General features: G+C 34.0%; 1 protein-coding gene across 4 annotated transcripts; it reads right to left on the bottom strand.

Annotated features, from left to right (window-relative positions):
- Positions 1–10,337: 10,337 nt before the first annotated feature.
- Positions 10,338–12,033, bottom strand: LOC149388604 (uncharacterized). 4 transcript variants are annotated; one of them, XM_089621635.1, is made up of 4 exons: positions 11,880–12,033; positions 11,205–11,332; positions 11,031–11,130; positions 10,338–10,531 (listed from the first exon to the last, which is right to left on the bottom strand). In XM_089621635.1, the coding sequence occupies exons 2-4, from the start codon at positions 11,315–11,317 to the stop codon at positions 10,460–10,462; spliced, it is 285 nt and encodes a 94-aa protein (XP_089477761.1). In that variant the 5' UTR covers positions 11,318–11,332; positions 11,880–12,033; the 3' UTR covers positions 10,338–10,459. The 4 variants fall into 4 exon arrangements, with proteins under 4 accessions (XP_089477761.1, XP_089477760.1, XP_089477758.1 ...); XM_089621634.1 differs by lacking the exon at positions 11,880–12,033 and adding an exon at positions 11,593–11,873; XM_089621632.1 differs by lacking the exon at positions 11,880–12,033 and adding an exon at positions 11,613–11,873.
- Between the last annotated feature and the right edge of the window lie 781 nt (positions 12,034–12,814).

Raw genomic sequence — 12,814 nt, 5'->3', positions numbered from 1 at the left:
TTTTATTTACATGTACTTGCTCTTTGTCTAGGTTAGTAAAAACTGTTTTTACTTGAAAAGAAATTTTTTAAAATTCCGCCGCTTACAGAAGCGTTAATTATTTTCTTAAACCCTAGATCGATTCCAACAGAACGTCGCACCATCGGATTACAACAATAATAATAATAATTACATAAAACCTATACCCTTTGAATTTCGGGTTTACAAAAAATCTAGAAAAGCGAGAATCAAATATTCTACGATCAAACCACGAATCACAATCCACATATCATATATTGAATTGCATGAAATTCACATCCACATATAATTTCATTCAAACCATATTTAAATTAATTACAAGAACGAATCGATTAATTAATCATAACATCTAGCTCTGATACCACTTGTTGGGGAATCAAGTGGGTATCAAACACAAATAATCGCTCTGATACCACTTGTTGGTTGGATCGAGCTCGCATCGGACACGAACGATCGCTCCGATGCGCCTCATTTGAGATGATTCCACCATATAACCATAATAATGCGGAAAAATAATTAATTACGCTGATCATAAGCTAATTAAATTATGGTTATAATTAACAAGATCTAGTTATGTTTAATTAATTTAATTCACGAGAGCATATAAGTCAAGCAACCGATTTGAACGAAAAACGAGTACTTACAGTTTTTGGCTCACTAACTGAAAGCTTTCACAATCCGTCTTCGTCTTGAGTCGTCTTGATGAAGAACTCGAGGATGACACCTTAGTCTTCCGAAACGTAATCTTCGAGACGAATAAGAAAGATGAGTGGGCACAGTCTTTATCTCACTAGATCACGAAACTAGGTGTTTCGAGATCTCTCTCTTATTTTACTAAGAATGGAAACGAATTTCCGAGGAGAAGAGAAGCAGAAGTGCACGGCCAAGGAGGCTAGAATGCACGAAATTATTAGGTCAAAATCCTTCTTTTTTTGCCTTCTCATGAACCCCTATTTATAGTAGTAAAAAGGAGATATTCATGGAATCTTCCAGAATATTTTATTTCCTTTTATTGTGTTCACACTAGAGGATTTAATCTAGGCCATTGGATCTCAACAAGTGGATCCTACTTTTTCTCTCATCCATCAGATCAATATCTATGGGATATTATTCTTTTATTTAAATAGAGAATATTTTATTTAGTGAGATAATAAAGGAGAATATATTATTCTCCTAAATATTCTCCTAAATATTCTCCTAAATACTTTCCTTTAAATAAGGAGAAAATATAGGACAATATCTTATATTTTTCTCTCTCCTTTATTTAAACAACTAAAGAGAAAATATTGGTAAATACCAATATTGAAATTTCGAACTTGATGGCACACGGCCAAGGAGATTTGCGCAAACCCTAGTGCCAAATAACCAACTTTGAATTTTCCATGTGTGCAAGGCTCAATTGCTTAAAACCCAATTAATTATTTATTTACTTGGTCCAACAATAAACAAATAATTAATAATTGTTTATTTACTTGATCAAACAATAAATAAATAATTCTACCATAAATATTTATTTAATTCTGCGAATACCCGTTTTCCAGAATTAATGTTGTCAATCACAATTACAGCAAGTGAGATTAATAATGATAAACATTATTATACGAAAGTTCTTATCCGCCTTTATCAGAGCCGAATCGGGGACTATGGACCTAGTAATAGGAGCTTAACAAATCCGATGAAAAAGAAGAAATAGTCCTTTCTCTTTTGTCCATCGATTCGTCTAATCTTGGTCAAATACTCCACCTTTTAAGCCAAGACTGAACTCTCCTTTATACTAGAATTATATTTACTCATCGTGACGAGTGTCCACTGATATAGTCAGTTCGTGATCAAGATCCTCCAGGTTCAACCCGTGTCAAGAGAAGTAAATTTATCCGTTATACTTCTCTTGATACATATCAGCCCTAAGCATTGTTGCTTCCCCAGCGAAAGATTCTTTCGAACGTTACTTACTTCGAAAGTGCTAGCAATCTATCGGTTCTGGAATCAACCCTTAGGTGAGTGAACATTAACCTTCTTTCAGGAAGGCTGGATTCCGTATCTGTAAATCATTTCCCACTCGAATCATGCTCTGAGAAAACTCCCAAGACATAAGTTGTGATTAGCATGAATAGCCTTTTAGCGAATGAGTCAAAGAGCTCAGTAACATAACCCAGTGTCCATGATCACTTCAGGATTTAGATCAAGTCTCATTGTGACCATCATAGTGACCTCGGTTAGTGTGTCGTAACGGTCCTTAAACGACACATCTACAACCAAGACCTGTCCAAGTCGTACACTTACCACAAGTGTAGAATGCTCCCACATAGTGATCAGCCTTCACCCATGTGTTCCACATATATGACTTTAGATATAGTTTTCCACGTGTATATCAGTCATCGACCATGTTTTAGCACACCGCCCGAACTCAGGTGCCCAGCACGTGACTCAGTTAGATACGGAGGCTATGGAAGATAGTTGTTATTGATTCTAATTGTTTAGAACTCAACCCACTAATCATATAATGCTAATAAAGTAATCTTATTATCGAATTTAGTAATCATTTATTCATTATCTTCAAGTGGGCAATATTCCCAACACCTAGACGAAGCAAACGAGCAAGGATAGAAAAATATTTTGGATCTGATTTTCTCACCTACATGCTTGATGCCGAACTCTTCACTTACGATGAGGCTGTGAAATCTGTTGAGGGTCCTTTTTGGAAGGAAGCCATAAGGAGTAAACTAGACTCTATCATGCAAAACCACACTTGGGAGTTGGTTGATCTTCCTCCCGGAAGTAAAACACTTGGATCAAAGTGGATCTTCACGAGGAAGATGAAAGTGGATGGCACTATTGATAAATACAAGGCTAGACTTGTAATCAAAGGTTATAGACAACAAGAAGGTCTTGATTACTTTGATACGTATTCTCCTGTGATGAGAATAACATCCATAAGGTTGAATCCTTCCGCATACTTCTATCCATTGCTGCAGTTCTTGATTATAAGATCTAGCAAATGGATGTTAAGACTACCTTTTTGAATGGCAATCTTGACAGGCGCATTTATATGGCTCAACCAGACGGTTTCGTGGAAGAATGTCAATAGACTAAGATTTGTGAGTTGCTTAAGTCCATTTATGGATTAAGCAAGCATCTAGGTCATGGAATATTAGATTCGATAAAACTGTAAAAACCTTTAGTTTTGAGCAGTCGATAGATGAGCCTTATGTTTACGAGTTAATGCAGGAAGGCAAAGTTGTGTTTATAGTATTGTATGTTGATGATATATTACTCATAGACAATGACGTGGATAAGTTATCTGAGGTTCAAATCTGGCTAGCAAAGCAATTCGATATGAAGGATCTAGGAGAAGTCGCGTACATTCTGGGGATTCAGATATTTTGAGATTGGAAGAACCGGATGTTGTCAATGGTGCCCACAAGAAGAGTAGTAGTATCTATTTATGTACATTTGATGTCATATAGTCTTACGAAGACTCTTGCTTGTAATTGCTTATTCATTATTAATAAAGTTGAAACGTTAATTCATTCTTTCTTTGTTTGAAGCTTTATGATAAAACCTTAGTCTTTTAGTCCATAAACAAACTTAACAACTTACGAAGAGACAAATGTAGATTTGCATGAACAAACTCTTCGTAGTTTGCTTAAAACGATATATTCGCAATCTTAGGGTCAAAGGACTATTGACCTCAGTATGATTGTTAGAAGAATCTATGATGTCTGGTTATGAGGCATTGAGAGTTGGGGACTCTATAGTTCTTCTAGGTATCTTCCGAAGGTACTGAATTGACCAGTGCACTTCTAGAGACAATATAAGAACAAACCATTTAACCTCTTATGTCTCGAAGTCACTATGTATGAATTGCATCATGCTTACCTTAATCCTGAAATGAGACATGCCATTTCACACCTTAGTATTCTCATTTGAGAAAGTCAAAGTTCGGACTCACTATGTGATTCCGAACAAGGCCTATTGGTGAAGTACTAAGTTGTGAGTCTGTCATGAGTAACTTTGTGAAGTTCTCATAGATATGGAATTCATGTACAAGATTGCTGAAATGCAATGTATGTCACCTCATGCTTTGTTCCTTGGAGTGTGAATAAATGAACTGGCCAGTGTCCAAATTGAGTCCTGACTCTTTTGGATGAAACAATGTGACTTGTTAGCTCCTCGTCAATACATTGTTTCTAACTTATTCACAAGCGACAAAGGAGTTGAGGAAATAACAGCTAGAAGGGTAAAATGGTAATTTAGTAAATCCCGACTAGCTGATGACATTCATGAAGGGTAAACATAGATAATATTCAGTGGATCCGCTTATCAAAATTAGGTCGAATTCTTGAGTAGAAAACAAATTCATTTGAACCGAGAGATTTTCAGTGTCAGCTCTTTAGTGGAGTCAGTTGGCATTAAGCTAAACTTGGAAAAGGTTTGTGAACTTTTGAGTCCAAGTGTTTAGCTCAAGCTTTGTTCATTTGGGTCCATGAGGTCACTGTCACGAATCACATCGATAGGAATAGTTAAACTGGAAGCTAAGTCAAAACAAGAACGAGACAGTTTTACGAAAATTGTCAAAAGGGTATTTTTGTCTTTTTGGACATAGGACGAAAAGAATGTCAATAAATTTTTTTGACATTGTCATATGATGACAAATGAAATAAATATTACTCAGCCATATTAGTGTAATTGGGCCTTGAGGATTAATTTCATTTCATAGAATTTTACTTGAAAATTCTTAATGGGCTTTTCTTATGTTGTCATGAACAAATGAAGAAACATCTAGAAGCTCCTTCTAGAAGCTCAAATTTCGTCCAACCCAAGGAAAATAAGGCTGAATTTCGTTCATGCCATAGTGGGAAAGAGAGTTTATTTTGTGCATTGATGTATGAAGATACTTGCCAAAAGAAAAAGAGGAAACAAATTTCCTTAAGAAGGAAAGTGCATTTTCGGCCAACTAAGAGGAAATCAAATGAGGAAACAAATCCTAAGCCTTCATGAGGCATGTTGGACGTGCAAGGCAATAGGAAAAGAGGAAACTACCTTTTGAAGGTAATCCTCCTCCTATAAATAGGAGCCTCATTCCTCACATTTTATTCATCCAAGTTTAAGAGATTTGAGAGACTCTCTCTCTAGAACTTTGGCCGAACTCCTCTCTCTCTCTCTAGTTTATTTTCGATTTTGTTTTGGCACCTAGGTCCTCATTTGACCTAGAGTTTAGCTCTGCGACTTCAAGACTCGTTCTTAAGTCGTAGTGTTTAAAAGTGCCCACTCACTGATTCCTTTTATTTCGACTGATTTAGTGATAGAAACTATCGTGGTTGCTCGAGGTGCCGAGGAAAGAAAGAGAGACGTGCTGCGAGGAGACGAGCGTTGCAAACTTTCCAAAAGCTTCTACAAAGTTCATGCTTCAAGAAAGGTTAGTAAACTTCTATACTCATAATAGGTTTTAATTACATGTACTTGCTCTTTGTCTAGGTTAGTAAAATCGTTTTACTTCTTTTAAAGAATTTTTTTAAATTACGCCGCTTGCTTGAAGCGTTAAATGTTTTCTTAACCCTAGATCAATTCCAAAAAATGGTATCAGAGCTATGGTCAAAATATGCATGTACATGTAATTAAAATTATGAGCTTGAAAATCGTTTTCAAAAGTTTACTAATTTTGTGACAAGTTAGAATTGTTTTCTTAGATTTTTTTTTTTTAATTTATTGCTCACGCCTTTAAATTAAAAATCATGTTGATTTTCTATGAGTTTGGGATATTAATAAAACACATTAGAACATAGTTATCTTGTGAAATTTCGGTAAATTTTGTGACTAGTTATCTTATCTTACTAGTTTCTTTTATTTACTTGATTCGTTTTATGATTGTTGTTATTTCTTTTATACCATGTTATTACCATGTTAATAAAACACAAATAAAAGCTTTAACAACTTCATAAAACGTTCTGTTACACTTGATTCTTTTTTCGCACTTAAAGTCCGAACTTTAATTATTTCCAGTTTTCTTCGAGCTCGAGAAAACCCGCAGTAAAAGTGGCATAACTATTAGCTCAGAATTCTAAATTTAATTATTCTTGAATCAAATTAAAGGTATGTTTGTCCTCTTTCCAATGCAATTAGTTTTAGGTCAAAGAGACATTGGAGACGCCAGTTATGGAAAATTTACTCCGAGGTGCGCGGCTGTTCCGAAAGTCCAGTTTTTTAGAATTCCGGATTTTCAGCCCCACTACCATGAGTTATAGAACTCTAATGAGAAAATTTTCTTGAGAGAAATTGTTTTTTATAAGATTAAAATGTTTTGATTTTTGAAAGTTTAATTGAAATTGAATTTTTACAAAACTAGTTTAAATTTTGAAAAACTGTTTTCACTTTCAAACTTGAAAATATTTTGTCATCCAAATCAAAAAAGTTTTCAAAATGTTTTCAAAACTAGATCTATATCACATATGTTCAAAATCTATATGCTCTTGAAAATTTGAGTGGGAGGTCTCCTCGAAGACGAGTCGAAAAATAAAAAGATGTGTAATCTCAAACTTTCATGTGTTCGAGTGAGTTGAAGTTCACCGAGTATGTACCTTGTGCCTTTATGCACTAACACTGCTCTGAACACGAAGATCTAGGATTCTTTTCTAGTTGTCCACTCTATCGCTCCATAATTAGGAAATCCGTTTCCGAACTTATAAGAGTCGGTGTACCAACTCCAAAAACTAAGTATGAGGGTTATACTTGTTGTTTGTAACCCACGATCCTCAACACTAATGAAAAGTGTAATTGTCGCCAGACTAAGAGTCACCCTCGTGGACCTCTCTGAAATGAGAGTACTCAACGGCGCTTTGCTCTGACCATTGCTCAATGAGCTACGTCCGAGAGTTAGACAATGAGACAAGGCCTCCCCTCGGTGGATTGTTTTTTCAAAGTCGATCTCTTGGACTAAGTGGTTGGTTACACACTTAGACTCAATCCCTAGTAATCCTCCATCGAGGCCCTGCGAAAGGATGTGAGTGATCAAACCAATTTAAAATGTGGCTAGTCAAAATTGGTGTATTGACATCTTGGCTAAGCATTAATGATGTGTCATTTACTTATAAATGGAGATTTTTTGCGGCCTTCTCTTGAGGGAGAAAATTATCGTTTGGTTTATAACACCTTTGGATTTTATCAAGTCTTAAACAAACTTAAACCCTAAACCAAAGACTAAAACATCAACTTTTCAACTTTTAGAGTAAGATTAAGTGTAATACATTTGATCAAAAAAGAAAAATAGAAAAATTACACGGACTAGGCGCACGCAAGCGTTGAGATTGCATATTAGCCTACGTTTGAATTTTTTTTTTTTTTTTGCGAAATAGCCATTTAGGCTGAGGTGGTGTTTTCAACCCAAATTTCTATGCCGAAATTGTCCTTGAACATCCTATTCTTCCTGCGTTTTTTTTTTTTTTTGGTTGATATGTGTTATATGAAAAAAGATTTTTATATGAGAAGTCAACCCTGATTTTTCTCTTAATAGTGCATATTTTACGGGATTTCTGTTACAGATTTATTGAAGCTGTATATGCATATACGTTTCATTCATAATTCACATTTTTTTTTCAGGGGTGAACTTTTTAAACGTGAGGAAGCCATGTTCGCAGTGATCGGCTTAAGCAACTCGAGAAAGCCATGTCCGACGCCGCCAACATGAGGCTCCACTTCTGCCCGCCCCTCGGCGTCGTCACCGTCGTCCATGGCTTCATCGAAGAATCCTCCTGGCTGGTCCATCTCACCGCCGTCTTCTTCGCCGAGCCAGCCTTCGCCGTCTGTGCTTTCGACCACCAGTGCCATGGCTTCTCCGACAGCCTCCTAACGCACATCCCCAACGTCAACCCCGTCGTCGACGACTGTATAACCTTCTTCACCGAATTCCGATCCCATTTCTCCTCACTCCTGGCCTTCCTCTACGCCGAGACCCGTAAAGAAATTAGTCTTTTGATTTTTTTTTTTTGATGTTATTGGTGATTGTTGTTGGTTTGAAATTAGTGTTGAAATTAGTCGTGATTTAGGTTGAAATTATTATTTATTTTTGCTGATTTCTGTCGATTTGAAAATTAGTGTTGATTTATGAAATTAGTGTTGGTTTTGTTAATTTGTGTTGATTTGAAATTAGTGTTGAATGTCTTTGAAATCTGTTAATTTGTATTGATACGTATTGATTTGTACTAATTTGTTGTTAAATCTGTTGACTTGTGTTGATTTCAATTGATTGAAAAATTGGTGTTGGTTTGTGTTGATTTGTGAGTTAGTGTTGAAATATCGTTAAAATATGTTAATTTGCATTAATACGTGTTTATTCGTATTAATTTCAATTTTTATTTGTAGGAGAATTGGCGACTCTGTGTCTTCGGTCGGAGAATTGGCGGTTTGAGACGGATCGACGGTGAAGATCGGTGAAAAATTACGCAAGTTAACTTGGCATTGAAGACCGGGGGTGAAGATCTCGTAATATGTTTAGAGAATTTTTTAATCTATTAATGAAAAAATTGTTTATTGTAATATTTTTTCCTTTATTTATTTATTTTTGTTAACTAATTTATATTTGGTAACCCTATATATGTCCGCATTAAAGGAATATTACTTCGTCGATTTTGTCGAAATCTCGAGTGGACTCTGCAGCTGAGTCCATATGCCGGTAAAACCGTTTCTTACTCATTAGGAATCCTGAGCATTTGGAATTATGGATTGTCCATATTTCATAAAAGAATGTAAGATTTCATTCCGATATTTGCAGATTCCATAAATTATTTCGCATAAAAAGTTGGGTTGAAATATGAATATCCCATATTCCATTTTTTTAAAAAATATATTTTAAATGTTATACGAAGGCATTTATTTGAAAAGCTTTTGTTGTTATGAGCCAATTTGAAAATGATGACAAAAAATGAAAACAGAAAATAAAATATATGAAAATAATATGAATAACATCTTTTAAGTTCCATTAAACGAAAAATAAAATTAAAAAAGTTTCAAATGAAAAATACAAACTACAAATTCCAATTAAAAATTACATTTCATTACAAAAGATCAAGTTTCAAATTAACTAATTGAAATTGACATTTTAAAATTGCTCAAGGGGAATTCGGCAATCTCAAATACATCTTGTATCCGCTTCTCGGCTTGATACCAATATTTTTCAATTGCGAGTGCCTCGACCATTTCGGGAGATAAGCTTGCACGTCGGTCTTAAAGAATTCGCCTGTGCAACTAAAAATCGTCTTCAGAAGAAATAGTGGAGACGGAGATGGTTAGAATGTCATGGGCCATCTTTGACAAAACCGGAAAAATATTTCATGTTCCTTCCACCACTTCAAGAGGTCTATGTTTTCGTCATCCATCGCCGTCCACTGGATTGAGTTGAGGTTGATCTTGGCATTTCAGTTTTAGCTTCTTGCATTGGAGATGATTGTGGAGATAGTTAACCGGTAAGTTGTCGCATGAGTCGGAATGTGGTTGCTCCTCTAGTAGATGATCTTTTTTGGCGGGGATCTTCGACCCGGATTTTTTTTTTTTTTGTACCAGAGCACGCACAAATTCTAAATTATAAATAAAATAATGTAACAATTGCATTGGCAAATTTAATGATGTTATTAGATAAGATTTTTTTTTTTTTAAATGGCAAGATGGTTTGAGTTATAATTTCATAGAGGCACTATTAAATCACCAATATAGTACTGCTTTTATAAAGTAAACTAAGCTAAAGGTATAGCGAATAAAATAATTTAGACTGTATTAATTTAGTATATTTTATCTAGTTAAATTAAAGAAAGAGCTAGTTTTTTTTTTTTTAATCTACTTAACCTATTGTATGAGAAAAACAAAAAATATAGTTTAATCAGATTACAAAATTAATTAAAAGATATTATAGTACAAAATTTAAAACATAAAAATAAAAAAAGGTATTCATGTTTGTATAATTAAAATCAATCAGAATCAGGTTAAGAAAGAAAATAAAACTTATCAATCGCCAACCATATGACCAACATATCTTTACATAATTACAATGTAACTAATATTAATAAAAATGATTTTCATATTTTAAATTCGCAAAAATATAAATATATTATTTTTTTCCACAAAGTTTTACCATATTATATTAAAGAACATCAAATTTGATAGATATTTAATCTGCAGGCTACTTCATTAATAATAATAATAATAATAATAATAATAATAATAATAATAAAGAACATCAAATTTGATAGATATTCAATCTGCAGACTACATCATTAATATATATATATATATATATATATATATATATATATATATATATAAAAGTCGCATGTACTACATAAATAAATAAGTAGGTCAATGATCCATAATAAGATAACAAAACATAAATTGCTTCAAAAGTCCTTAAACAAACAAACATGGTGAAGAAGCAACAAAGAAGACAGATCTCGGCTTAGGCGGTCTTGGGAGGGCCCTGCTCGCCGTCGCTGATGACATAGTCCTCGGTCTTGCGGCGTTTCTTGGTCTTGTAACAAAACACAAAATAGAATGGATTTATAAGATTCAACTTTTCTTTCCGAGAGAGAGAGAGAGAGAGAGAGAGAGATTGGCCCAGTAAAATTCCAAACGTTTAAAACACAAGTATATTAAATTTGTAATGCTCCTTGATAAGTTATTTTTTTAAAACCACGAGAACACACGTGCCTCAAAAACATGTTTGTGTATTCGTAATAGGAACATCCTAAGTTGATACAGTGGAAAAGAAGAGTGTTTTTTCCCTGGCACTACCTACAGACAAAGATCTAAACAAGACATTTTTTATTTTATTTTTGTTTTTTGTTTTTTATTTTAGCAAAATCTAAACAAGACATAAAAAGTCTATTTTTCTTCGATTAGTCAATGGGAACAGAAAAGATATTCTTGATACTTTATTTAACTCATTTTGTACTCGATAAATGAAACATTTCCAAGTTACATTATTTTTATACAGTAAAACGAAGGAAAAAAAATAGAAGCTTACGTACCATGGTCCACTTAGTGCGAAAAGCAATATCGCGTACCGTTTTCTCCGAGAAGTCGGCCGCGATCTTCACATATTGCTGTACCGTGGGTTTACCACCGTACCTAGAAAACAAAAAAGCAAATGAACACAAGAAGCATATATATAGCTTAAACATAAAACAACAAACGACATATACTTGATCAGCTCCGTCTCGAGCTGGACCTGCTCCTTAGCAGACCAGACCACCTCGTCACTACTCTTCTTCAGCCCCGGAACGGAGTCGATCATGAGGAAATTCGAACCGCCCATCGCCAAAGTGTATATCTGAGAGAGTAAGAGAGAAAGAGAGCGAGAGAGAGAGTTTCTTTGGTAAGCAATGGAAAAAGAGTGAAAAAGTGAGAGCGAGAGAGTAGCATTACAAAAGGGTAATATATATAGAGAGAGAGTTCTTTTTTTTTTTTGAGAAATCCTGGGAGAAACCAGGAGATTGTATTAAAGCTCTTCGGCTAGACAGAGGACTGCGAGAGAGACAGAGTTCTTTGGCAATGAAAATTAAATACAGTGAGAGAGGGAGAGAGTTTTACCCAGGGGTAAAAAAAATTACCATATTGCTTTCTCACGAGATACAATGCATAAAGAAACGGAACAGACCTTGTAGTGCTTCATTTGCCATGACTGTCAGGGACACGTGTCGATCAACCTTCAAACACTCTTTCTTTTTTCTTACTTTTGTTTTTCTTTCTCTTTTTTTCCTCCCTTTTCTTAGCTCAACTTTCCATTTCTTTATTTTATCTTTTTCATTTTTGAAATAGTAGATATGATGAATGATTAAATATTACACTAGTGACTCGAAAAGAAATTAAAATATTACACTGTTTGCTGAGTCCCATTGTTTGGACTGTAGTGTCCTAGCTAGAGTACGCCAAAAGATATGTCAGGGCCTGGCATTTATTTTTTTTGAAAGGGCATAGCATTAGAACACATGTGTATTTGTAATTTTTTAAGTGTATTTCAACATTGACTATAAAATTTGTATTTGTAATTTATTTGTTACACTTTGATTGTAATGTTTGAATATTCTATATATATCATATGAATATAAATGTAGAGTAGAATCTAACAGTTTAGTGTAATTTGTCTTTGAATGTGTGAAATTGAGTTGTTTTAGTTCGTTATTATATTCATTTTTTTATTTACTATTTATATTTAATGTGGTGTGTGAGAAAGTTGTTATAAGTTTTATTGGCAAAATATAGTAATATATATATATATATATAACAAATTTGGCAAATTGGGCAATGCGGGGAAACAGAGAAAGGAAAGGGAAAGATTTCAATTTGTAAATATTGGTACACAACAATATACAATTGCATGTGGGTATGACGTGGATGATTATATAATTGACACATTCAGGTAAAAAAAAATATTTTCTGCTTTGTACAGCTTTTTTTTTTTTTTTATAAAAAACTCTTGTTACAACAACACATACACCACCATTTTTATTCAAATTAAATTTGATTGGTTGTTAAAGTTTTTACAATGATTGTGTACCTTCTTTTAGTATATATAGAATGTGAGGTGAAAAGACGCGATTGGCCCAGTAAAATTCCAAACGTTTCTTCTCATTAGGGTTTGTGATCCTTGATGCCGATTTTTTTTTAGCCAAGGCAAACATTTTAAATAGTAAATAAAATAATGTAACAATTTCATTGGCTAATTTAATAATGTTATAAGATAAGATTGTATTTTTTTTTAAACGGCAACATGGATTGAGTTTTAGTTTCATAGAGGCATTATCAAATCTCC

Source organism: Urtica dioica, chromosome 8 (assembly GCF_054948205.1).
Source record: "Urtica dioica subsp. dioica isolate 48M chromosome 8, U.dioica_male_clone48M_v1_H2, whole genome shotgun sequence".
NCBI classification, from domain to species: domain Eukaryota; kingdom Viridiplantae; phylum Streptophyta; class Magnoliopsida; order Rosales; family Urticaceae; genus Urtica; species Urtica dioica.
Note: the sequence above shows the minus strand (reverse complement) of the source record. Positions and strands in the feature narration are given on the sequence as shown.